Here is a 27,680-nt window from a genome sequence, read left to right on the forward strand (position 1 = left end):
GCCTTTGAAAATTAAATTTTAAATGTTTTCCTGATCTCAGGTACTTTTCAAGTAAATATTATGCATATGAATAGCTTGCTTGCTTCTTTTCCACATTTCATAAAGTTTCTATGCATTTAGACAGTCCAGGATTTATGTTTACTGGTTTGAAATCTATGTGAAGGTTTGAAATCTATGTGAAAGGTTCTATGAATTACAAAAATTGACTAATAAATCAAACAAACAAAAAATGTTTGCACTGTTTAAAAGACATAATCAGAGGCAAAATAACTAAGCTCAGAAAATAAGTAAACTAGATTTATGTCTTGCATGTAAGGATCACTGATATCAAATGCTCGCTTGTCGCAATTTATTTTAAGCAGAAGTGAGGGTAGTGGCACGAAGAGTCTAAAAATAATAAATTACATCTTATTGCACAAAGTCAAAGGTTAAACTTATTATTGCTCACCATAGGCCAACCTTAACCCCAGGATTAATGCCATAAACAAAACGAAAATTCCGTTTGCACACATAATACACGAGGTTAATGTCTCTGAAGAATTACAAAAGGGAAATGATGCCCCCTACTGCTCCCAGAAAATGTTTCTCTATAAACACAATATTTTGGTTCAAAGGGAATTATCATGTAAAACCAATGAACATGTATTTTCAAACTAACCAGTGCTCATTAGCATGACATCTGCTAAGGACAATTTATTTCATCCTTGGACTTTAATTAAAATATATGAAGGGCCTTTCCTGGTAGAGGAAACTCTCAGGAGCACAAACAGCTAGAGAGAAGATACAATCTAAGTTTCTCAGGAGTTAACACATTTTGGCGAAGAAAGTATGAAGATGCAATTTTTTCTCCTTCATGCATTTCTGATTACATAAAACTTCAAATAATAACTTCTATGTAGCAGTGATATTTTTCAAACAGCAAAGTTGATACGATTGTGTTTGCTGCCTGGTAGCAATTTGACACAATTCATTAAAAGCTAACAAAGACATGCCTTGGAGTTGTGGAAGACCACAGCTCAATTCCTAACCCAGTTTTATGGTTCTGGTATCACTGACACTGTTGTAATGGATTTCTTGATGGGCAGATAAAGCAACAAGGTTATAGTTTGAAATATTTTTAGGGAAAGAGATCTCAAATACTGAAGAGCCTTTACTGGTGTCTCATTTGTTCTGCTTTTAAGCCACAATAGACCCAATGATATCAATACTGCTAACTCCTGATTTCCACCAGTGTAAGTGAAAAATAACCCCCAAATTCTCAAAGATATTGGACACAGTGAACTCCTCTATTTCAAAGTAAACGACATAAATATGTATTGGGTACATTGCTGCTTTTGACCTGACCTTCAGCACCCTGTGACAATTCTCAAACTTACCTAATCTTAAAACTGCTATCACCTACCTTTGTTCAAGGCTTGCAGAGTAAAGTGGCTGTAGTTCACAAATTCTTATGCCACAAAAATACCCAAAATTAAATCAGTAAGCAAAATTAATGAGCTGACATGAACAGGCTTGCTTTTTTATTACAAAGTCATATTTTATCACAAAGTCATATTTTATCACAAATCTTACCATGTGTTCTGATGTTATTTAGACAATACTAAAATGACCTTGCACTGGTCATTTTCAGCTCAGAGCACAATTAAACACTGATACAAGAGGAACACTTTTACCTGACTCTTATGAGGATGCCTCTGCAGTAGAGTGTGAGAAATGAAAAATTTTCTCGTTCATTGTCAGAGCACACAGAATTGAAATTGCAGCACCTGTATTTTGGAAACATTTGATTAGAACCGTTTCTGCTCATTTATGGTAACTTTACAACTCATCAATAAGAGGAAAAAATGTTCATGATGTTTTACTGTTTCAAAATTAACTGGACCCAAAATGGGCTCAGTGATGAGGTTTAGAAAATATAATTCTATTCAAACTTGTAAGATTGGATGTCATAAACGTATGTATCATGTTTTCCCAAGAGCATACCTTCAACTAAGTTCAGAAATCAGGTTCCATCCCAGATTTTTTTTTCCTTTTTACTGTTGATGATTTCTAGACGGAAGTTTGGCCCTCACAGTACTGCCTGAGTAACACTGGTTCTAGTTTGCAACACAGCTATGCTCTTCTAATCCTCACCTGATATAAATCTCTATGGATTAACTGGACTCAGAAGTAGATTTAAATAAACATATAATGTTCTATGTCAAAGGAGATGATTTTAAACCAGTCAAGAGTAGGCATTGTCCAGGGAAGGAATGAGAATAATTACATCTTATTTCCAAGGCAAAATTGTATTTAACTGTGTTCAAGTACAGCTCAAATGCAACTGAGGATAGTCGTGAGTTCCACGTATTCTTATATGCATGATGGAAGTGTGTTGCTTAAGGATTTAATAGTCTGGAGAAGACTGGAGACTGACAGAACATAAGTATGAAACGGTGGATAACATGACTGACAGAAGTTTGAAAAATTTTATCAGTCATATAAAGGAAATTACCTTCAACTTATTTTTCTTATGATATTGATGTAGGACTCTATAATAAAATTTGGAGTTGATTTCTATTACTCGTAGTGGAATAAGCTGAAATGGGATGGTATCATCTGGAAAACATTCTACTGTTTTTCTAGCACTGCGAAACTAAGCACATAAATGGAGGCACCCCATTTCTCTAAATACACTTTCTAAATGTGAAAGGGTTGAAGCAATTTCCAGAGGTCTCTGTCTGGAAAAAGCTCTCCACTGATATTTAACTGAACTGCTTTTGCTCTGAGACATGCAATAAAATACACTGGAATCAAATGTAAATACATCTTTGTGCTTTATGTAAAGAAAGTCAGCTTAATTTGCTTTTTTCACCACCATTACACAAGACTAGCATGGCCAGTTGGCGTAACTAAAATTTTATTGAAATTGTTGGAAATATTCTGATGTATATCAGCTGATGAATAATTCCACTCATTTTAGTAAAATTATATCAAGCCTTATTCTCACAGAAAATCTGTGAGTCCAATTTTTGACTGCAATGTTTTCATATACCTCTCAAGAGAGGATCACTAACAGAGTAAATATATCAGAAATACCTTCACACACTTTGACTGTGTAGAAATCATTGTATTGTACAGAAAGTCTGGCCCAGCTTACTGTCCATACACAAAAGTTTAAAAAATATGGTGTATTCAGAGGGAACTCTCAGCTTTAATTGAAGAAAAAATATTATTCTGTATAAGAAAATACAAATTAAATATTACCATACTGTTTCAGACATTAAAATAATACTAAAATTTAAGACCAGATTCTGGAAAACCTTACTGAAGTAGATCAGCATTTAGTCTGCTCAGCAGTCAAACTGAAGTCAACAGGACCATACATTCAGATGAATATTAATTTATCTTGGTCTTAACCTTATAACAGTTAGATTTTGAGCAAGTTATCTGCAAACTGACATCATTCAGACATAGAAATTTTTACACCTATTCTCATCCTGCTTTGCACAAATACAAAGAGAAAAACAAAAAGCAAATCACCTACAGTAAGGTTTACTACAGGCTGCATCTTTTAAAAGCATTAAAAAGCCATTGTAAGCACATCTTCACAGCTCATTGCACCCCTTGTACCTTTCAACGACTGGTGCCACTTCCCACCCACTCTGAAACTGAACTGAACCTCCCGGAACATACAGACATCAGCTGTAAAGTCCTATTCTATTAGCAGTCTTGTAGTAGACTGTACCTAACAGGTACAACACATACAAGAACATTGTTCAACAATTAACTATACCTAGTGCTTTACAGAAAAAGTAAATTAAATTCCTGTAGTCAGAGTAGTAGCAAAATGATTATGAAAACTTTAAAAAAACACTTGGATGCAAGAGTCATAAAACCTTAATGATGTTCAAGAGTCTGAGCCTAACTTTTGATAACCTATAAAAAATTACTTGAAAGAGCTGCATGAAATCCCTAGATTTTATCAAGATTAGCAAGAATACTGCTTTAATTTTTGCAGCTGCAGAAACTTTGATGAAGTACTCTATTTTAAACTAACTTAGAGTGGCACTTGAGCCTGCCTCGCTTTTTGCAGCATTTCTGCATGCCTCAGAGCCAGCTGCATGGTGCTGACACCCCTTCAGATACCACTTGTCATTTCTGCGAGTAATTCAGTAGTGTTCCATCCCTTCTCAAAATAAAGATTATACTCTTAGGTCATCATTTGTTTTGTCAGTCATCCAAGTGAAGCTGCAATGTTTAAACACACAGTAGTCACACAGTGTGGAACCCTTAAAATTACTGGTAATAATATAGCTAAATATTTACATTAGAAAAAAAACCCCACAAAACTGTCTCCTGGAACATTTCCCAGGCAAAATAACAGTCTTTGCCAATACACCTGCAGCTTTTTGTAACTAATTAAGAAACTTGAGCCAACACACTCAAAAACCCTCAAAACCCAAATGCAGAGTCCATTACTTGAAAAAAAAATACTACTCACTCTCAACAGTTGATGCATGTGTAATTGCAGTGCTTTTGTCTTTTCTTCCTTTTATAAAGACTCAATTTACAACAGGTTGTTTTGAAAGGAAATTGGAATTAAGAAAAGTAATTAATTCTAAAATTAAGAGACATAATAAGTTTCAGTTATAGAAACTACTAATTACAGAACCTATACCTTGGATCATTTTCAAAAAGTTTGCCTCTTGATACTAAAGTGGATGATCTATAGGTTCATTAAGATGTCAGCATTGCAACAAATTCTCCAAAAGGGAAACCTTCTTAATCACCTTCTTAGTCACCAGGGCTTCAAGTATATGTCTGTCACAGCATAACTGGGGACTTGAACAAGATGTAGAAGCTTGTGTCTATGAAGCATTTTAAATCATTTCATTTCAAATCATTTTTGGCTTTTTTCTCTGTAGTTCTGTAAACAACAACAAAATAAATTTAGTTTAAAAATATACCAAAATTTCCTAATGAGAATTTGAGGTTGCCTTAAATTTTAGGACTATATTACACACAAGACTTGTGAGCTCTAGTCACATTATTTCTACGTATTTCCTTCTGAAATACATAGAATTTATTTGAGGTATCACTCTTAGAATATGCTACTATTCGTGTTATGACTGCAAATTAAAGTTTTTGTTATTCATAGTCATGCAGGATACTTTCTATACCCTAGTATTTTAAATCCACATCCTGCAAACAATCAAATAAATATTTAAATTTATGCATGCAAATAACCCCACTGAAGGCCATAATACTGATGATCAGAGTACCATGTGTAAAGTGCATTATCATAGACTCCATAGTTCATTTACCCATCACAGGTCTGAAAGACAGTTTGAAAATTTGGTTTCCATGTCATTTCAACCTGTACAGCTCCTGTTTCAAGTACACAGCTCAAGTCCAAACTATTCAGGAAGGCCCAGTTTCATAAAATCGTTCACACAACCAATTTTCAATTGCAGAAATTCTAATAAGGAGCAAGAAGTTGCACAAGGCAGCTGAAGCAAGCTATTGTGAAACATGAAAAAATCCCAACACCTATTTACACATTACCAGTATTTCCCCAACAGTAATACCAATAATGAACTTGGCAACAACTCCCGTTCAGGAAGATCTCTAATATATCCCACTGGTGTGTCAAGTAGAAAAGCAGAACCAGGCACTGGGTGTGTCAAATTCCTTTGACTGCTGCCAGCAAAACACTGCACTTTTCCATCTCTAAAATAAACTTAGGAGATCTAACCAAAGATCCGGGAAAGATTCCCCTCCAACTAAACAGAGCCTTTCACTTCGAATTAGTGCAAACACCCATAGGAGGAAAACAAAACCATTCTTCCCTGACAAATCCACTCTGTAAGATGTCAAAGAATTTCCGGTGTTCTCAACCCAGCTCACATTTGGGGTTTGCACACCTGCATTTGTGCTTATGTCAAGAGGCTTGAAATTTCTCCTAAGTATGAGGAAGATTAAGTCCAGGTTTCAATTCCAAAACAAATTTTTAAAAAGTAAAAATATTATATTTTTTCTAGTCTGCATCACAACAATGCAGGGAGAAAATTGCAACTTCTTTTAATAATTGTCCCATGTCTATAATCATTAGTAAACCTTTTCAATAGCATCCTTTTTTCCACTTCAAAAGGGCTTTAGTTTGTTTCGAATGTTACAATGTCAGGTGCTACCCAAATCAGCAGGGTGGGTCACAGAACCACAACTGCTCACACTCGCAATGACCTCCCTGAGAGCAGCCTCAGACCATTATAATGCGTTTGAATACAGATTTATCAAGAATATACATAGAACTACACCGATTACAATAAATTCAGCAGTGAATTTACAACTTGCAGCATGGCAAAACAGACAAGAAAATATCCACAGCACCAAGCATTACCCATATCATTTAGAAGTCAGTAAGTCTTTTTTTTGTATGAGATATTCCAAAAGGCTGTGTTGATCTGGTAGAAGTCAATTTTCTTTAAGGTTTTTAACGCTACTTTGTGTCCCAAAATGCTGGTAATTTCATTTTTATTATAAAGTTCCTTGCTTACAATGTCGTTTGTAATTAATTGTATCTTAAACATTGGCTGCAGTGGCTGCATTTTAACAGTGGATGGCACCAATCACCTCAGAAATTGCCTTGCTAAATGTTAGATTACATTCTTATGTGTGAACCTTGTAGGATAATTAATTGGTAAAGCAAAATGCAAGTGTCTAAACAACAAAAACAGGAAAAAATGTATCTTCAGGGAAGCATCTTTCTTGAATATGACATTCCCTGACCTGTGTAGAATGAGTATTTGTGTGTAAATGCAGCCTGTGTACACAGACGTAATTTTTTTCCATTTTACTACTGCCACAGACAAATATTTTATTTGGCTCAAAGAATGACTTCAAATTCAGATAGGAAAGTGTATATAGCAATACCTGGACGTAAGCTTTTAGCGGGATTTTCCTATGGGCTAAGAATTGCAAACCGTCATTTGGTTAAAAAGTTCTAATCAGGGATACAAGTGGCATTACAAAAATGATATTTCGTATTTTTGTATTAAGCCTTTCCAGCTGTAACATACAAGTAGACTAAAATGAAATATGTACATTTAGATGCACAACAATAAAATATTTATCCTCCCTTTGGAGGCTGTGTTTAATTAACAGCTGCTAAAATCTTAACTTCACAGCGATGCTAAAGAGATGGACAAAACAAACTGGAATCAAATACTTCCAAGGGGAACTTGGAAGATTCTAACCTGTGTCTGGGACGGTATGAAAGGAGGCATTTAACTCCTTTGTACAACAGCTGGTCCGTACTGTCAGCTCCAGGCACTCAAAAGCCAACAGCAGTCCCAGAGATACCCTTCACGCCTCTTTAACAGTTTGGGGATGGGGGAGCGGTGCTTTAAGTAAAAATCTGCCCTCTATATTTTCCGAGCTATCAGAGCTAAAGATTTGGGGATTGCACTTCTGTCCCCTGCCATCAGAAGGGATAAAGCTTGCGTTTCTTTTTAAATGAAATCCAAGAAGACAATACCAGAGCTGGCTGTGCCAAGAGTGTGGTAAATCAAGGTTTCCCCGCCAGGCGGGCGGCGGGACCCTCTGGCTGTGGCCCCGGGGCGGGGAGCGGCCGCTCAGTGAGGCTGTGCCGGGCGATAAGGGCGATAAGGGCTGCGAGGAGTGCCCGGATCCTGCCGGGACACTCAGACAGGGATGCGGGCAGCCGAGGGGCGGGGAACGACGGGCAGGCGGGGACAGAACGACCGGGAGGCGGGGACAGGGGGCCGGAAGGCGGGGCCGGGAGGCCGAGTTCGGAGCGGTCTGTGTAGTTCCGGGCTCCTCAGCACCAGAGACGGGGAGCTCCTGGAGGAGGCAGCTCGTGGAGCCGGTGCTGCGGAGCGTGACAAAGGTGATCAAGGAACTGGAGCATCTCTCTTACGAGGAAGGGCTGACGGAGCTGGGCCTGTTCAGCCTCGAGAAGAGACGACTGAGAGGGGACCTCATTAATGTGTATAAATATCTAAAGAGGGGGTGCCAAGAGGATGGACCAGACTCTGCTCGGGGCTGAAACTGATGCACAGGAAGTTCCACCTGAATACGAGGAAGAATTTCTGTCCTGGGCAGTGACTGCGCACTGGAACAGATTGCCCAGAGGCGTTGTGCAGTCTCCCTCCCTGGAGATATTCCAGAACTGTCTGGGCGCAATGCTGTGCCGTGTGCTCCGGGACGGCCCTGCCTGGGCACGGGTGGCACAGCTGACCCGCGGTGTCCCCGCCCGCCCTGGGGCCCTGAGGGGGCGGGACGGCGCCGCCCACACTGCGGGGCGCGAGGGGCGGGGCGAGGCCCGGGCGGGGGCGCGGCCGGGGCCGGGGGCGGGGCTGGGCTCCCGGTGCTAACCGCGGCAGCGCGGCGGCGGGCGGGCGCTGCCTGGCGCCGTCGCGGGCTGATGACGCGGGTGGTCGGTGCGGCGGTTCCCGGTGTCGCGGTTCCCGCTGTCGTCGCTCCCGGTGCGATGGGATTGCGCGCCCCGCGCTGATGGCGGCCCGCCGGACACCGCACGGCTCCGCGCCGGGGCCCAGGGTGGATGAGTTCACCGTCCCCGCCGAGAAGAGCCGCCTCCTGGAGCGCAGCCGGGGCCGCATCGAGGGTTTGTTCGAGGTGCGGCTGGCCGTGCTGGGGGCGCAGGCTGACTGGCGGCCGGCGCTGCCGCCGCCCAACGCCAGTGCCAGGATCTGGGTGCAGCTGGCGGGCTGCACGAAGGCCGTGGGCAGCGCCAAGGTACGGGGCCGGGTGCGGGGCCGGGTACGGCCGGGGCCGCGGGTTGGAGGAAGAAAGGGTGGGGAAAAGCCGAGTGCCCCAGGAGGAAACAAGCGGCGCTGCCTTGGCAGGTGGGTGTGTGCCCGGTGCCAGGGAGTCTCCGGCCGTGTTGACATAAGCATAGGGAATAAAGCGAAACAACTCAGCTGAGAAGTGCAAAGTTCACGGGCACCGCGTTATGAAATAGTCCAGCCCGCAGGTGAGGGGTAACACCGGTGAGGATGGGCCGAGTTTTGTTTTCAAGCGAGATTAAAATGTTTCGCTTTCGTTCGTCCTCCCAAAGTCAAGAATTCCTCGGAGATGTTTGGGCGTTGCCATGTTTTGCCTTACAGATTTCGTTTATTCGGTGGCATTTAGTAGCTCGTTAGCAAAGCTCTCGCTAAAACTTAACGCAGCTAGTATTTCCTTCATGTAAAAATTGTCGAATCTGAACTTCGCCAGTCTGGAGCACATGGTTCTCTTTTTAACCCAGCTCTAACGCGTTAAGAAAACCATCTATGCGGGTTGTGTCTCAGAGGGGACAACACTTGCCGTGAAGTATCTTCACACGTGTTAAATGTCTTGCACAACTAACCTTTGGGGGGGAGTTCCTCAGCAGTAGTGCTGAAATTTATATTAGTCATAGTGAACTTGGCAAGTACAGCTGTTTGAATCATGTGATGAGAATTTTGGTGTGAGCTGTAGCGAGGCTGAAGGTCTTTTTCAAACCCAGAATCTCGATATGTGGGCGTTGGTCGGTCTGTTTGTTTAACTACGCTTGGATGGTAGTGGGGATCTTGAGCGTGTGTTTTGTGACTGATTTCAGACTTGACAGCACGCTTTCAAAACTTGATTCCTTAACTGTGTAATACACCTGTTCCTTAACGTGTAATGCACTTCCTTACAATGAGTTGTAAGGAAAATACTATGAGTATATAGGGGGTTGAATTACTTGACTCTGAAATTTACTCCGAACCAATTTGCCTGGGCTTAGAGAATCCAGAAACTGTTACAGGTAGCTATTCTTCTCTAGGCATCTGCAGTGCATCTTCACTTTTTTCCAGGAAATTAAAGCACAAGAAATAAATAGCACAAGATTTCAGTTTTCTAATCGCTATTTTTCATAACAAGATAAAAAATGTTTTCTAATACTTTAAAGGGTATGAGAAACTTGATTTCTCTTATAGATAGAGCACTTTTCAGACACTGTTTGGAGGAATTATTGAATAGAAAGTGTGAACAATTGAACAATCATCTTTATCTCCCTTTGAAAGGTTTGGTGATAATAATTTGTGTTTTAATTCATCAGTCAGATGTAATGTGTACGTTCTCCTGTGCTGCTTAGTTTAAAAAAAAAGTTCCCAGATTTAGAGCATCCTCTTCACCAGTTGTTATCTTGTTGCTCTGCAAAAGCAGTCATATGATGACTAAGGCGTGGAGAGTAACCCTGTGGGTTTTGCTGCGGAAGCAGTTTGTACTGATATGCTCCTGAGGCAGCCTGCCTTGATATTCGTGATGATGTAAGTCAAGAGGTGATAGGAAGTGGTGTTACATTATTCATTACCTTGTGTTGGTTCTCAGTTCCATTTAAAAGAAGTTTAATGTTTGAGAGTAAATATAGATAATAAAATGTGGTAATCTTGGGATTCTGCAAATACAATGACTGCAACTTAGAAGGTGGTTTCACTATATTAAAGAATTTTAGGGACCTGAAAGAGGCAGTTTGGGAAAAATAATGCTATCTGAAAGAATAAACAGTATACTCTATTGACAGAGTTTTGTGTTCTTGACACATTTAAAACAAGGTACTATAGTGAATTTACCTGTAGTAACTTACAGGTAGCAGAAATAGCAAGTGGATTTTTAATTTTTTTTTTTTTTAATCTTTGAAAAACCTGAACTTCAGGAACACTAGAAGTATCTGGAGCTTGGAGTTTTCTCAGTCAGTAACAAAAATATAGGATAGCTGCTGGTGTGATAAAGCTTAGGAAATTTACTTCAGAAATTGTTTTAGAAGTTCAGGCTTATGGACTTGGTAGAACTCTGGTGAAAAGCATTTGTTCCTGAAGAGTTCTCTTTGACCAAAGAATGGGGATGGGAAAATAAATCTCTTTTGATGGTCTGATCTTTTAAACGGTTTGATCTACAAATTAAGTAACCTGTTGCTATCAGGTATAAACAAGAGGAGGTAAAAGAGAGGCTTCTATGAGATCTATTTAAAAATAATTTTAGATATTGGTGTTTTATTTCTATTGTCTTGTTTACTGACAATGTTTACTTTCTCACATTCATTATGCTAAGTTTGCTTTATTTTCTAACCTGTCCATTACTGACCTAATAAAAACTAACTGAATACTTTAGGTTTTCACAACTATTCACTTTGCTCTCCTTCTCCACTTAGGAGTACATCAAGGGACTGTGTGAACCTGAACTAGAAGAAAAGGAGTACTACCCAAAGGACATGCACTGCATCTTTGTTGGTGCACAGAGCCTGTTTCTCAACAGTCTTATTCAGGATACCTGTGCTGATGTAACAGTGCTGGAAATGGGATTGCTCAGTATTAAGGGGGGTGCAGAAGCTGTTGTTATGGCTCAAAGTCATGTGCAGCAGTTCGTGAAGCTTTTTGAAAATAATGAAAGCTTATTAAATGACAATGAATCAGAGATTAAAAAGCAGTTCAGACAATTTGTGGAAGCACATGCAGATAAGTATACAATGGATTTACTGATTTTGCCTAGTGCACTAAAAAGAGAACTCTTAGCTCTCACCCAAGCTGATGCTTCTGAAGGGGAGAGTGATATCATAGATCTCACAGGTCCTGAAAGCCCTCAAGTGCTTGGACAGAATAGCACCTCCAAAGTTGTTGCTGCAAACAGAGATGGAAGGGCAGATGGGGAGGAAGCAAGAAGCAATGCTGGCACACCTGTCACTGAGCTTACAAAGCAAATGGACACTGTGTTCTCTGATACTCCTGAAACAAGGTTTGTTCCTGTAAAGGACCCTCTGTTAGAGGCAGTGGCCTTTAAAGAGAGGCACTCATGTAAAAGAAGGTCCTCTGATGAGGAGGAAAGGCTCCCTAAAAAGCATTTCTCTTTGGAAAATGATCAGCAAGTGAAATCTGCTTTACACAAGAATCCTTCAGATACTGATGCAGTTATTGATCTGGTTTTGGATAGCTGCAATGAATCAGATGGTTCTACTTACTGTCTTAAAGAAGGTGATGCTCTCACTGAGGAAATGGAATATAAGATTCTTGTGAACTTTTTCAGAACAATGGGATATTCCCAAAATATTGTAGAAAAAGTTATTGGTATCCTGGGACAATCTGTAGAACCACTAATATTGCTAGAAGAAATTGAAAAGGAAAATTTAAAGTTTAAAAAAGAACATGAACAGTCATCTCAAAAGCCTAGAACTATCAATCTTCCTTTAGGAAATAATGTAAGTAATTCACAAAATCTAGAAGACAGAGGGATTTCTAGGAATAAAAGTCCACTTAAATCTGGTCATACTTCAAAGGAGACAAAAAATGAGTATCACAAAGTAAGAGGTGCTCCAGACACGCAAGTTGGTGCAGAAGATAAAATGCATAGATTGGTATACAAATCTGCTTCCCCTCCCAGCAAAAATTCAGTTCTATGCTATAAACAGAGAGATGTTTATGGTCCTGGTAAGAATCACAGCTCAAGGTCAAGCAGTATGGAAACTGATGGTGGGGTAACTTTCAGCACTGTGCAAGCTGGAGCTCTAAAAGATGTTGACTTTGTAGCCAGAGGGAGCTCAGATGTGCAGTGTATCTCAAGTAAGAGTAAAACTGCATTTCAGCAACAATCTGCAGGGCCCTCAACTGTACAAAACAGCCACCCTAGTTCTGAGCAGCAGCTGGGACCCTGCAGCTCTGCTCAAGCGAGGCCTCTCCACCAGCGCCTTTCCCAAACCTCACATTGTGACAACCCTGTCCCAGACCAGTTACTGTCTTCACAAAAACATCCTTCGAATCCAGACAGAGATGCAGTGGGACCACATCCAGATCATTCAGTTACTGGAGTTCAAAGATTTTTGGACTCTCTGAAGAAGCCATACAGACTGGAGTTGATAAATGAACCTGGAAAACCATATTTAAAACATATAATTATTGATGGAAGCAATGTTGCAATTTCGTAAGTATTGTTCTTTTCAGTTGTCTATTAAGAGTTCAATGAACTTTCAGGTGAAATAGGGGCTAAGAGGTTGCAGTGGCATGTGTAAAGGTTTTGCCGGCTAGGTTTTTGGTGTGCATATATACACAGTTATGCCATTTCAGAGGCAGTTTTGAATCACCCATGTTCAGCTCAATGTAACACTTCAGTCAGAAGTAATCTCAGGGCAAGCTTTGCTCTGTTGCAGTTGGTGTTACGCATGAAATTTAATTTGCTTTGCCAGTGCCTAATAAAGAGGTTAACTTATTGTCAGTTTCCAGGGCTTGGGGTTTTTTTGTGTTCTTAACATCTTGTAGTTTTAAAGTGGAGGTTCTCATTTAATAGTGACATATTTCGCCTCTAACAGCATTGCATATTAGTGCTTGGATCCTGTTATTTTTTGCATATGTATGTGTATTTACCAACTATATATGTGCATTACTGAGGTTCTGATATTTCCTTCATGCACCCTAGTGGATTGCCCTGCACACCAGCTGGGCTGCACACACCCCACGTTGGAATAGGGCATAGTAGCTGGGTGCTATTGGCATACACTCCCAAGAAAGTTTATATAACACCTGGTGCCTTTTACTCAACCAAATGAAAACTGATTATGAAATGTAAAGGACAGAGCTGCCTCAAAATAGCAGAATCATCCAGAAATTCAAATGTTCTACTAAATGATCCATGCTTGGGGGCCTGTTGGTTTGATCATGCAGGTATTCTGGAGCTTCCCTCTGGCTAAATAAAGCCTCATTATTTTCTTGCATTTTATAAAGGGAAGATTTGTTTGCAAAATTGCTTTGAATTGTACTCAGTTTTACTTCTCAATACCTTGAGAACTGCTTCCATGCCTATGCTGGCTCAGGGTTCTTTTGACCCCTGAGTTTTGTGGGGTTTGGTTTTTTGATGGGAGTGTGGGTCTTAATGCCTCACCCACATGCTTAGACTAATGCTGTATGGGTTTCTGAATCATTGCTTGCCTCACGTCTTAAGCCTGGAAAACTGCAAAAGCTGTAGAATCTTTTCTTTTGACATGTGCAGCACATTGATCTGTTGTTACCACATTGTCTCAGGGTGCTTGTGGAATGAGAAAAAGCCCAGAGTTTACCCTAGCTTCTAACAAGTATTTTAAAAAATTACCTGGTTTTGTATGCTGAAAACAGGCCTTTGCGGGCAGACTGCAATATCCAGTTGCTGAGTAATTTAAATTGTATTAAAATGTGGAAGGAATTCAGAATGAAAGAATAATTGAATGGAATTATCTTGGTAGAATAGTGTGTGAATGATATGTACTTGTGTTGGTGCATCCAGTCGGAAACATCAGCTGCTCAAACAAGGTGGGAAACGAAGGATAAGCAATAATCCTTTGAAGCCTTGGTAAAGAATTTACCTGAATCATAGCCCAAGTGGATGGGCACCATTGTTCCTGCTCTTTGGGGAAGAACGACCAGGAGTTACCGAGTTGGGTTATGGCCGGGGGGGAAACTTACTGCTGGCCAGTCATCCTGCGGCCTTATAAATACCTGTCCTGAATGAGGCCCTTTGAGCTCTCCTGGGCCTCAGCAGCTGTGCCAGCACCTCCCTCGAGTGGGACACTGCTCAGAGCTCACGAATCCTCACCTTTGTGATACTCAAAGGACTGTTCCTGATGGCAAAGTTCCCACACACCTCTCCACACTTCCTGAGGTGTGACCCTTGCCTGCTAGGAAATGCAAAGGGACTTGGTGTGAGCATTTCAATGATGCTGAGTGGAATTTGTTGATGAGTACCTTAGGCACAGAGAATTAGGTGTTTACACTGGGTACCTGTATGTGTCTGAATTGATCATGGTATGAATGTTACTGCCTCAAATCTGCATTTTATAGTCATTGTTATATTATAGTCATTGTTGTAACTATAGTGAGCCCTATGGAATTGCTTTGTTAAAGTACTCGATGATTAAGTGCTGCTAAACACTTTTGCACCCTTATCTTTGCATCCATATGCTTTGCACCCTCACCTCCTTCTGCATTCCTGGCTTCTGTGTAAATCATTCCAAATTGATTGTAATTTGATCTTTGTATGCTTTAACCTGTGCAGTAAATAATGGACTTATTCTTCACAGGTTCACAAGAGTGAATGTTGCCTCTGAACTCTGTGAAGCCATATTTTCACAAATTCATGTCAAACCCTGCCTTTGGCAATACCTTTGACAGTGTTTCTTTAAGGAGCCAGACCACTAAATTGCAACAATATTTACTTTAGTTACAAACCAAAGGGAAAATGTTACATGTCCCAGCAGGCAACCTGCTATTTTGCTGCTTTGTGCTGCTTATGATCATCTTTTGTTTAATTTAGGTAATACCTTTGTAGGGCCTTCACAGGATTTTAAAGAACTGGGACAGGCAAAGCCAGCATTTGCAATGGCATTTGGAGAACAGATGCAGTCTTTGAGATGGATATCTTGAAAAGACCATATTGCTGTGGTGATTTGATGTCCCTTCAGGTGTTTATCTAATTCAGTTAAAGCATTTCATATTTCTTTTAGTTTAACAGTTTTAGCAGTTTATTCATATTATAGTTTACATTAATTCTACATGTTTGGTAAAGTTAAGTTGCTTCTATTTGCACGCTTTTTTAATTTGTAGCAGAGCAGGATTTTGTGATCATTCAGGACAAATCAAGAGCTGCTTTTCAAAGCTTCAAAAAACTTAAAAAACAGTGCACTGTGTAGTTCAGCCAGCTTAGAGCTCTAAAACAGGGCAATGGAAAATCAGAGAAGGCATAAATTTTGACATGAATGTCAAGACCTCTGCATTTCTTGATGTCCAGTTGAAAACCATTAATTCATTGAAAATATTTAAAAGTTTTCTAATTTAATGAATAGGATACCTAACTTAAATTAGTGGGATGATGACTGCGTTTTAAGTTTATGTCCCAGAAGGTTTACAAAGAGTAACTCTTTGAAAATTGCATTCCTTTATTTGACTGTTCTATTCCTTTATTTGAGTGTTCTTGACACCAAGAATTCTTAATTTTATTAAGGGCAAGTGTGGCATAGTACTTTTTTTTCCTCTGGAAATTCTGTTAAGTGAGATTTTTTTGCCTTTTATATTTCAGTTGTGGCTTACTCATTTTTCTGCCTTTCTACATAAAGAATTTCTCTCCAGATTCAGAGAACCTTAATAGATTTAAATTTTGATAAACATATTTTTAAAAGAATTTACAAAACTGCAAAAGGATAAATGAATGCTACTAAAGGCTGAGTTTCACTGTAAAATATATTTCCATAGAAATCTATTAAAGACCTTTCTGTTGGGAAGATTTCTTGGTAGGTTAAACTAGCGCTTAAAGATAAGATTCTGTTCAAAACCGACAGGGCTTACTATTAGGGTTATAATATGCACTTGCATTTTAACTGGGAGATTGGTTTAAGAAAGAAATACCACTTGCTCGTTTATTGTTTTAAGTACTTTTAGTGATTTGACATCTAATTCAAAACATAGATTATACACTATTTTGCAGGAAATGCTTTGGCTGCTCATGCTGTCAGTGATCAATCAATGTGTCATTTCTAGGGAATCATATCTTTGTTTTGTCTAAGTGTAGCCTCTATGAAAATGGTGGAGTCTGCTTAGACAGTTAATTATGCCTTTTATTTAATAGGCAGATAGGTTCATTGAGATAATTCAAATTGGGAAGGAATTAAATTAAATAGGCAGATAGGTTCATTGAGATAATTCCAATTGGGAAGGGCCTCACAAGGCCATCAACTCAAATCTTTGTGTCCCTCATTTTAGGTAGTTGCTGATTTTTCTGGAAAGTCACTTAAGGGAGTTGTAAAAACAGATAGTGAGCATCGTATATTTTTAAATGGAGAAGAAAGATTAATGCTAAAATACAAAGTTTTGAAAATCTTTCTTCCAAGAAATTTCATTATTTTGTGTCAGAACAATAGCTCAGACTGTTGAAATTAAGGGAGAGGAGGCCCTGATAGATTATCAGAGAACTGCTCAGATGTAATCCTTGGTAATCAGTTGAACCAAGGGTGTTCTGTTTTGTAGTAGGACTGTATTTGAAACTACCACAATATTGGATTATTATAGTCTTAATCTGTACTCAATAGACTTCAGAAGTCATCACCGTTGGCCTCTTTTTTAAAGCTAAACCCGCTTCTGATTTTTCTGCTACTGTTGTGCCCAAGAAACTGAAAGGAGACTGAGCTGTAAAGTTGCAAAGGGATGTATCTGTTCTCTTCTTTCGCTGAAGATCTTTTCCATTTATAAGATTCCTCATCTTGAGCACCTGTCTGCCTTTTCTTTTCCTGAGGCTCTATGTGGGACTTGCAGCTTCACTTTGCAAGGTTTTGTTCCATTTTCTTTGTTTTCATGGTAGTAAACCCTAGTGAATTTAATCTCCCTTCTTTTTCTTTCACCCTCAGTCACGGTCTAAGGAAATTCTTCTCCTGTCGAGGAATTGCAATAGCTGTTGACTACTTTTGGAAACGTGGCCACAGAAATATTACTGTATTCGTTCCACAGTGGAGAACAAGACGTGACCCTTCCATTACAGGTGAGGGATGTTTCTTAACGTTGTCTTAATTAAACCAGACTGTAACTATTTATTTGGATACTTCTGTGAAGAATAAATGGAGAAGGAATGCTTCATCAAATGTTAAGCAGGAGCAGTCTGGCTGCTCAGCATGAGTAATTGGGTTTCCATACACAGTGTGAGACCCTGAAATGCTATTTAGGCTAACAGGTGTGCCATCAGTGGAGGCCTTTTTAGGTTAGTTTTTGTTTGCTCTTTAATTTCTCATTTTGACCTCTTCTTCCCCATTTTTACAGTATGAGCAATTCTTCAGGTATCAATATCATTTCTATAGCTTAATTGGTACAAAAATAGCCCATCTTCTTTGCTAATTATATTTCAGACTAATTGTCAAGTCATGTTTTAACAGAGCAGAATTTCTTAACACAACTCGAGGATGTTGGAATATTGTCTTTAACCCCTGCAAGGATGGTCTTAGGAGCAAGAATTGCTGCTCATGATGACAGGTACAGAATATACATAGTTTTAAAGTCTTTTTAAACATCTGACTAGTGGTTGTAAAAGCTTAATATTTCATGAGTGGTTTAATTGCTAGTTCTGCAACCTCTCTAGACAGAGCTATGCATCCAACTTAAGACTGGGCTTTGCATCTGTTACATTATTTCACTGTTGTAGGAAACACTCCTATGTACTCAAGAAAGTAATGGAGAATTAAAAATTTTCGTGGCAATTAAAAAAAAAAAAAAAGCAGTCTGAAGAAATTAATCTTCCAGTAATGTTTTTATGCTTTCCTGGTCATCACTCTATCCCTGAATTGCCTTTTATGCTTGGGCCATAGATCAGCTACTGATCAGATACTATTTAGCTCCATTTTCTTCTTGATGCCATGTTGGCACACAGACATTGCTGTGTGTTTGGAGCAGTGTATTTGTAACAATGTGTAAGCCAGTGAACTTCCAAGTTAATATGAGCACCAAAGATCAACTTCAAAATATGGGGATCATCTTTCAGTGAGCAAGACACAGAATACTTCGCTGATGTTTTATATACACCCAGTCTTTCATAAGAAATGCTCTGGCAGTGCAGTATTCACAGCTGAGATTACTGTGGAAATAAGTGTTACAATAACATGTTTGCACTTTTAACAAAAGTGTTCACTTTCCTTTAAAAGGACACCATCCATTATCTCGTGACTAAAATAGTTTCAAATGGCAAAAAACATGTTTTTAGAGAGGTTATAAAAGAAAGCAAGCATGTTTTTTTCTTAATAAATCAGTAGTTACGTTTTGTCATAATTTATTTAACAAAAAGGTTTTTAAGAATTGTTGACAGAGCAAACAACTAACATGCAGAACACAGACATTAATGCTAAGCGAAAAAGTGTATGGAAATGAGTTTGTGTTGGATTGTGTAATAAATACTGTACTGTTCCATAAACCAAGCTATTTACCTCTGCAAATATTTAGATCATGGGTTTGGGGGGGTTTGCTTGTGTGGGTTTGTTTGGTTGTTTTTTTTAATGGGGAAGAAAACCTCCCATGAAGACTCTGCTGCACGAAATAAATGCATGCTACCGAAAATGTTGTTCTAAGTTTAAGGTGGATAAAAATAGAGTAATTTCCTAGTAATCAAGGTGTTTGTTTTCATGGAAATAGATTACTTTTGAATGATGAAATGTTTAGTTTTCTAGATCTTTGGATTGTTTCCAGCAAAACAAACTATCTTAGTGATCTTTGAAATTAATTTTACAGGTTTTTATTACATCTTGCTGTTAAAACTGGAGGTGTTATTGTGACTAATGATAACTTCAGAGAATTTGTGACAGAATCATTTGCCTGGAGAGAAATTATTCAAAAGAGGTAATTATTGAATTTCTGTGAAATCATAAAAGGATGTCTGTCCCTGCAGTTGTAGGTACTCTACCTACATGTGGGATTTCACTATTTTTATTTAATCTGTCATGCAATTCTGATAGATCCAAATAAAGTACTCTGTGATTCAATGTGGTGATTTATGTCCTTACAGCCATGTGTTGAGTAGTCTAATATCCCTACTATTCATATATTCTGTCATGTATGTCTGTAATTGCTCACATAAACAGGAGCTGGGTGTAACAGCACACCTGTGTCACTTCTGAAGGTCGGTGTTGGATCTTGTTAGAGCAGTCCACTTTCACAGCCTCTCTTGTTTGAAAGCCTATTTTTTTCAAGGAGACACGGTAGCTGATGAGGATGTAGAGTGTCACTTTTAATTGTTCAGAATCAATCACTCCTTACTCAAGTGGGACAGATTGGCACAGCTAAACAAAATGAACACTTGCAGCATATCCATGTAGCCATTTCCCTGCAATTGTTGTTCTTTGGGTTTAGATGAGTTCACTTAGTTATCAGATATCTCTGCTTCATCTTGTGGAATTTGTTTCTTGTTACTTTTTGTTTCTGTGTTAGTTCGTTGGGATTTTTTTTCTCTTTCAGGTAAATCAGGTTATTTTACTGTTAAGGTGTGATCTTCTGTTAGTGAAATTTCCCACTAATCCCTCAATCTCCCTAACGTCTTCTGAGGATACATCTGTTGCAGTGGCTAAGATCAGTATAGGTCTAATGAAATAAGTAACTAGGAACTTGCCCTGGGTTCTCACAATATAGCTGGAAGACCATGGAGTTGATGCTGGCTAATCATGTAGGCTTTACATTATTTCTTGAATGAATTCTACCCAAGTGAGGTTCTGTTCTCCAGAATTTTAGCAAGAATACTTGGCATGTAATCTCTAGTCTGTGGTTTTTTTAAGAGCTTGTGTTAACATCTGCTATTAGTTTTACTTCTGTACCAAATCTATTCCTGGCAGACAAATTTCAGTTGAACCGTTTTTTTTTCAATGCAGATTTCTACCTGTCCCAAAACAATTCCAGAAAAAAAGCTTTGTGTCTTAACTGTAAACATTTAATGCTGTATTTGCTAGTTGTGTAGCTTTCTGCTAACAGGCATTTGAGCTACATGACTGAAGATCCTTGCAAGGAGGGGGAGTTAGAACAACCAAAAAAAATCTCTAATCACCCAGAAAATTCCACTGTGGTCTGGTTGCAAAATTTCTGTCGTAAAAGAGTTGCTGTCAAAAAAAAAAAAAAAAAAGAGCAAAGCTTCCTGTTCTGCAGTGTAGTAGGAAGAGTTCACAGCTCCTATTGAATTATTTCAACAAGAAATGCTGGTTGTATCTCAGTTGGGTTTACTAATTAATCTTCAGGGACTCCTGATGTGGTGTCTGCTCTAAGGAAATTCATCCTGTGCTACAAAGGTGAAGGACAGCAAGGGTGTAATACCTTGTTATTTAAAAGAACTCTCTTGCAGGTTGCTCCAGTACACTTTTGCTGGTGACATATTTATGGTTCCTGATGATCCTTTGGGAAGAAATGGACCCAGATTAGATGACTTCCTTCGAAGTGAAGGCTGTTCTAGGTATAAACACTGTTTTCCCTTTTGTTTGACGCAGTTATTTCACATTTGAAATAAACTGTTCTCCTGGTCCACTCATACACCTGTAAAGCACAGTAAAGTAGGAACACTGTAGCATGAAGCAGTTTAACAAAAAACCTGTTTCTCCTGTTACTTCAGTTCATTCAGAAACTGCTGGTAACATCTGCCTCTAATCAAGATCTCTGAGAACTAAGATAAGTAAGACAAAAGCTTCTTCTGAGATTTGACTGTGGTGGCTTTCATGCACGGGTGTGCTAACAGCACCCAGAGGTGCCAGAGATGTGGGTATGTGTTGTTAATTACACTGATGTTGTCTAAGACACCTTGGCTGGTCACTTATCATAGTGGGACAATAGGTGCTACAAACACTGCACTCAGGTTTTTTTGTTGAAGGGGAGACACTTCACTTCATGGCTGAGGGTACCTTACTGTTGTCAGAACAATTTTTGAGGCATTGTAATGAAATCCATTCGTATTTGAGTAATAGTTGTAAATATTAATAAACATATATTGTTCATTTAAGATTAATGTACTTTTTAAATGTGCACATATTCAAAGTATGAATTTGCTTTGCATGAATTGCCAAGATTTGAGAATTAGTTTGCTCTTTTGCACAATCTGCTGTTCTTTCACCAGTTTAGGAATTAGAAAGGCTAATAATTCTGAGGAGTATTCAGAGGGCTTTCAAAAACAAGTGAGGTAACTTAAAAATTTGCAATAGAAAAGGCAAGCTATACTTAAGGATTAATACAAAGACTAAGCAAGAATCTCATCTATTGGAAACATTTGAGGAAAGTGGAACATTTATATACCATAGATTACAAGCTGCTTTGAAAATAAGTGTGTTGACATTAAAAAAGCAAGTGCAGTGCTAGAACTCCAGAAGGAAATGCTAAGTATTCAAGCTCTAGTACAAAACCTTTGAGATGTTATTTGGAACACTGTGTTTTACCTGCTTGTGTCTGAGATAAATATAATGAAAACAGAGCGTTCTGAGAGGTAGGTGAGTGTGATTGTAGAAGTGGAGAGAGTTTTTCGAGAAGACCACAGAAGGGTTTGGTTTCTTATCTGTAAACTTGGAACTGGAATTAGGCTTTGGTGTTTGGTTTGGGTTTGGGGGTTTTTTTGGCGGTGGGGGGTGGTGTGGTAAGACAGAGAAAAGCTGCCAGTGCAAAGAGTTAATTTTGTTTCTTCACTGTGACTTTTCTACATGAGTTAAATAATGCAGCAAGCATAATTGGCACCAGGAGCAAGATCAGAAACATGAAGGATCTTCAGCAATTACAAAACCTTTCCACGCTGAGTAATGGGAGGTGTCATAACTCAAATGCTTTTAAAATAGAGCTCTGTAATTTAGATACTGTTTCCCTTGGTGGTAGGAAACTAGACTGTAACATGAGTTCCACTTCACATTTCTCTGGTATCTGCTGGCATCTGAAGTAGACTGAGCTTTAAATTTTGTAGTGCTAGCACTGTATAGAGTAGCAACAATTTTTTAAAGTCTGAAATGAAATCTCAATATTTATGGAAGAGTATTCGAATCCTGAGACTGCTAAAACAACTTCATTGCCCTATTAAGGATATCAAACAAAGGAAACAAGGTCCTGGTCTCAATAGGAGCAGAGCTCACTCAAGAGCAAAAGTAGATGAGGACTAGTCTTGTGAAGCAATCTTGGAAGCCCCTTTGGTCTGTCAGTATTTTCACATGTTCCATGTCAGTGTACATGTGTTCAATGTATTTTTTATCTATACCTTCATAAAATAGGCTTTGACTGTGGCTGTAATCTGCCAAGTAAAGTACTCACAGCATATTGAGGCTATTCCTGAATGATATTAATGTTGTTAGTTATTCCAGATTCAGACTGAGAACTGTTACACCTCTGGTTTTGTTTCACTTTGAAAGAATGCTCATCATTTGATTCGAGTCAGTAACCAGCTGAGCACCAGGGAAGTTTAAGTTATACACATTTTTCTTCTCTCTCTCTTGTACAGAGAGAGCTACAGCTAGCATCTCCTTTAGCTTAATTTAATAAAAAGTTTTATTTTGTTCCACAGAGATTCTTGGTCAACACAAAAGGCTTTACAGAGCAGTGGACAATATTCTTCTGAGACCAGTAGCAGTCAACAGCCTGGAGGCAAAGTGCACGATTCATCCCCATGGCTTCCATGGGAAGAAAACACAGAGCCTCGTCCAGCAATTCCACCACAGAGATCTGCCTCAGAAACAGTCCAGCTAAGAGAAGCCCTGATTAAAATTTTTCCTGACTATGATCAAAGACAGAAGATTGATCAAATACTAGCTAATCATCCATTCATGAGAGATCTTAATGCACTGTCTGCCATGGTGCTTGACTGAATGCTATACACAGCTTTTATATCACAACTGCTCTGACTAATGATTATCAATGTGAAGAAAAATGTTGCTCTTTTATGTTACTTTATGAATATTAAAACCCCAATTTTATTTGTATAAACAAAGATATTTTTGTGTATATTCTGTTGCTAATAGATGCCAGGTTTTGGTAAATTAAAAACTACTGCTACTAAAGATTTGTAGTAATATTTTCTATGAAAAAAAACAAAACCAAATCTTCTTCTTAACTTGAATTGCTTATTAAAGCAGTAGCAGTACTCCCTTTTGAGTAGTGTGTTAGTACTGTTTACAAAACCCTTTTCCTGGAAGGCAGAATTCCTGTCAGTTGGAGACCCGTGTGTGGGAGCAGCTGCCAGCAGGTGGCGGCCATGGGCCCGTGAGAATCCCCTGGAAGGGCGTGAAAGTCCATTTGCTCTTTTAGGCTGCAAATGCTGTGCAGAGTAGTTAGAAGAGAAAGTATAAATTCACAGCTCTCATCGGGAGAAAGTGTTTTGAATGCTTTAAAAGGTCTGAAACCTACACTGGTGTTTAAATTGGAAATTATCTTGACCATCAGTACTCCTTCAGAATAGTTTTAATATCTTTAACAATTGCACTGACACCTGTTTTGTCTTTGCCTTACCTGTTCTAAGTGTGAATGGTGTGGTGTTAACAGAATGTGATGCTGTCTATAGAAATGGCTGGTTTGTGCAGAGATACAGCTGCAGTCAGCTCTACCCCTTTAGATCTGTTCTGGGATCTACCCCAAAAGTGAGGGGTGAGAAAAGGAAGATAATTTATGAAAGCTGACCAATAGGACCACTTTCAAGAGCAGAGCAAAGTTAAGAGTGCTGTTTTTCTGTATCTCTGTACATACTTAAGTCTGTTATTCCTTCTTTTTTAACCAGTCTCTGGTGTCAAGTGTTCACATGAGTGAAATCAAATTGGACTGTAAAAAAAAATGTGGGTTCAACTTCTAATATACTGAGCCTTACCCTAAAGCATGAATGGCTTTCTCTCCAGTTCCATGGGCTCTGAAATCACTCTTTGCTTAAATGCAAAAGAGCTGAAATATGCTGAGGAACTGGGGTTTTTAAAAGACTGTCTTTTTGCATGGTCCTTTCACATGTTTTATGAAGTCAGAAACAGAAGGAAAAGTCTTGCTCTTCCCTTAACACAAGTAACCTGAAAGAGAAGTGTAGCAAGAACAAAAAGCCTTTTAATATGTTTCTACATTCAAACAGACAAATCTTAATTATTTTTTATTCTGTATAACTGTGTGGGAAATTTGCTAGTGGGGGGGCAGAGTCCTTCTGACCAGCACATGTTTGCCAAGAAGTGGTTCTTACCTATGAAATGTTATGTAATCTCCAAGTTCCAACCCCATAAAAACTTAGGCAGGCTCCTAAAGCCTGTTATCCCCAACTGCAGTTGGTATCATTTTAATAAATAGTAAGAGAAAAAATCACCAGCTCCCTCGCACTGCCTGGGGCCTGTGTGCATGTGTGAACATGGGCCTTGAAGAACTTGTCTTCCTTAGGTATATCCCTAGTTGCATATGTTGTTTTCACTTTTTAGGTGCTTATGTGGGGTATAAATATATTGTAATCTTTGTTTCATAGGATCATAGAAAGTGCTGAGTCGGAAGGGATCCACAAGGATCATCAAGTCCAATTCCTGGCTCTGCACAGAACACTTCAACAATCCCACCCCATCTCTGAGAGTATTGTCCAAACACTTCTCGAGCTCTGTCAGGCTTGGGGCTGGGCCCACTTCCCTGCGGAGGCTGTTCGGTGCCCAACCACCCGCTGGGTGAAGAACCTTTTCCTGAACTAACCTGAATCCCCCCAACTCAGCTTCAAGTCTCAAGTCCTGTCACAAGAGCAAAGAGATTGGTACTCTTTCTTCTTTCTCTATTTCATTCTCCAGAGTCTGTTTCTGAAGCATGTCTCGTGCTATTCAACCTTTGGTTGCTGAAAAACAGGCCTAGAAGCAGTGTTTTGAGTGGAAAATAACAGGGACTTTCCCTTATATGTGAGTGATTTGGCATTCCCCTCTCCTTCCCTTTAAAGGGGTAAAGTCCTGAGACTGATTCCTGGTGTGAGGCCAAGTGCAGGATATCTGTGACGAATGCAACAGTTAACTGTTGAAAGGAGTTTTTCTCTTACATTTTGAGGGTATTTAATGTAAACAGTGTTATTGCAGTTGTAAACAAGCAAAGCTCAGATGAGTCCCAGTAGTCGGTGCTAGTGCTGCTGTTTTCCTTCCTGTTTCAGTGCCATGTTAGGGTAGCTTGTGTTTTGGAAGAGCATTTCTGAACCAGAGAGAGTGCCTGTGAAAGTTCCATGACAAACAATGACTCACACAGCGTCTTTCTAATGCTGGCAGTGTTTCCTTCTGTTTTGCAAGCTTGCAGGCTGTGTTTGATATGAATGCCTTTCTTGCTAGAATTTTGTGTAGCTGTATCAAATGCTATTTTTAGATCTGGGCCTGGTTTATATTCGAGATGGCTCTGTTTTATTGGGAAGGTTGTATCTCTGCTATAATTCATGTATAAGACCTGTTATTTTCATAAATGCAGTTTAGAATAATAATGACTTTGCAGATTCCAAGACCTAATCTGCTGTCTGATATTTGGAGGAGTCTGGTTATATAAGTAGGTGTTTCTCTGATGTGTTCAGTTTCTTTTTTATCACAGAATGGAAACCCAAGTGCCTTACAACAGTGTAATTCATGGTGTTCAGACTATTCCGAGTGTCCTTGACTGCTACTGTTTGTGCTCAATTTTGTACATAAATCTACCAATTTTGTATATGTTGGTTTGTAGCTCTGGGAATACAGTGGAAATACTGCAGTGCTCAAGAAGATGGTGTAGACAATTGATGACTTTTAAAAATCAGATGGATTTTAGATTTGTACATTTTTTACCTGTGTATTTTATGCATTTGTTTAGAATGTGGTTCCATTGTACTGTTCAAACTCTGCTGAACTGTGTATGACAATCCCAAGTTTTTGCTGTCTGCCTTGTGGCTTGCTAAGTTCTGTCAGATTACATTATATAATTTTAAATGGCTAATTCAAAGGAAGCATTTTTTAAGAAGTTGGGTTTGAATGCATTGGATCCCCTTTTCAGTCTCCACTTAAGTATTTTTAACTGTTTCAGGAATTATATTTTAAGTGTACATAAGAGAACTAAAATATTACATATTTTTAATTAAATGGAAACAACAGTCCAAAGACATCAGAGTTCTGCTGAAATATATCAATTTTTATTTCATTATCATTTGTCACTAAATATAGGAATAATTTTGATTCAAATCCGAAGTCATGTATAATTTTTCTCCCTGGTTGTTGAATGAGCATGTGATATTCAAGATATTGAGTCTTAGTATTGTTAATTTTAAGATAAAACTTTGCTGAGCTAAATATTAAGAGTCTATTCATCAAAAATAAAAGGCTGGCTTGCATGTGTTTGATATACAAACACACACACTCTCCCTTCTTAGAAAGAACGTTAAAGGTGAATCCAAACTCAGTTTGCGCTTCGGTTGTCTAATTTTTTGGGATTGTGTGGATGGTCCAGGTCCGGGCAGGGTCCCCGCGGTGACAGGAGGTGGCGCCGCCGGCCGCGCCCCGCCCGGGTGCGCGATGGGCCCGGCCCGAGCGTGCTCCGGCCCTGGCTGAGGGCACAGCTTCGCTCGGGTTTGTCCTCCCGGTGTTTTATTGGTGTCCTCACTGCTGTGTGGTAGGTTCCGTTTGCTTCCCGGCTCAGGGACTTTCCGTTGGTTTGCTGGCAGTTTATGTTTGATAGGCAAATGCAATTGGTGGTAATATATTTACCCTTGATATGAGTTCCTTGAATTCAGAGCTGCGGCTGAAAGTCTGCTGTGTGAACAATTCTGATCTCCAGGAGTGAACAGTTCTGATCTCCAGGAGTTAAGATATCGGCGCACGAGAAATTATGTTCTAAAAACAAATAAATAAGATAAATTCGGATGTTCAGAGGTTTTATTAAAAATCAGAGAAGGCATCACAGAGCCTCCCATCAGCGCATGAGGGCTGAGCTGGCTGCCGAGCACTTGGTGAGGGGCAAAGCAGGATGCAAGGACAGAGGCAGGACCAGCCCTTTCGCTGGGGCAGTGACCTGGGAGCGCACAGCACTGAACGATACTGAAACCACTCGCAGGGTGACTCCTTTTCTGTGAGGAGCATTTCTGCAACCTGAATCCAAACACACCCAGCTCAATGGTGTGTTTTGCAGAGAAGGAAATTGGGAATATCTAAAAGGCAGAGCATGAATGTCTGGGAATATTTTCTGTGAGGAGAAGGAGGAGGTACATTGTGGTTTATAAATACTTTGTGTGGG

General features: G+C 39.3%; 2 protein-coding genes across 4 annotated transcripts; both read left to right on the forward strand.

Moving 5' to 3' along the window:
- The first annotated feature begins 7,695 nt into the window (after positions 1–7,695).
- Positions 7,696–8,518, forward strand: LOC121664444 (cuticle collagen 2-like). Its single transcript, XM_042027752.1, has 2 exons — positions 7,696–7,891; positions 8,085–8,518. The coding sequence occupies exons 1-2, from the start codon at positions 7,696–7,698 to the stop codon at positions 8,516–8,518; spliced, it is 630 nt and encodes a 209-aa protein (XP_041883686.1).
- On the forward strand, positions 8,339–26,850 carry N4BP1 (NEDD4 binding protein 1). 3 transcript variants are annotated; one of them, XR_006015952.1, is made up of 8 exons: positions 8,339–8,760; positions 11,180–12,939; positions 17,381–17,511; positions 17,900–17,996; positions 19,242–19,349; positions 20,836–20,943; positions 21,100–21,246; positions 23,017–23,180. XR_006015952.1 is itself a non-coding variant. In XM_042027545.1 (7 exons), the coding sequence occupies exons 1-7, from the start codon at positions 8,518–8,520 to the stop codon at positions 23,315–23,317; spliced, it is 2,748 nt and encodes a 915-aa protein (XP_041883479.1). In that variant the 5' UTR covers positions 8,354–8,517; the 3' UTR covers positions 23,318–26,850. The 3 variants fall into 3 exon arrangements, 2 of the variants coding, with proteins under 2 accessions (XP_041883480.1, XP_041883479.1); XM_042027545.1 differs by lacking the exon at positions 21,100–21,246 and having other exon boundaries at positions 8,354–8,760; positions 23,017–26,850; XM_042027546.1 differs by lacking the exons at positions 20,836–20,943; positions 21,100–21,246 and having other exon boundaries at positions 23,017–26,850.
- Positions 26,851–27,680: the final 830 nt, after the last annotated feature.

Source organism: Corvus kubaryi, unplaced genomic scaffold (assembly GCF_017639235.1).
Source record: "Corvus kubaryi isolate FWS band 111438036 unplaced genomic scaffold, C.kubaryi_AGA036_p1.0 37300, whole genome shotgun sequence".
In the NCBI taxonomy this organism is placed as follows: Eukaryota; Metazoa; Chordata; class Aves; order Passeriformes; family Corvidae; genus Corvus; species Corvus kubaryi.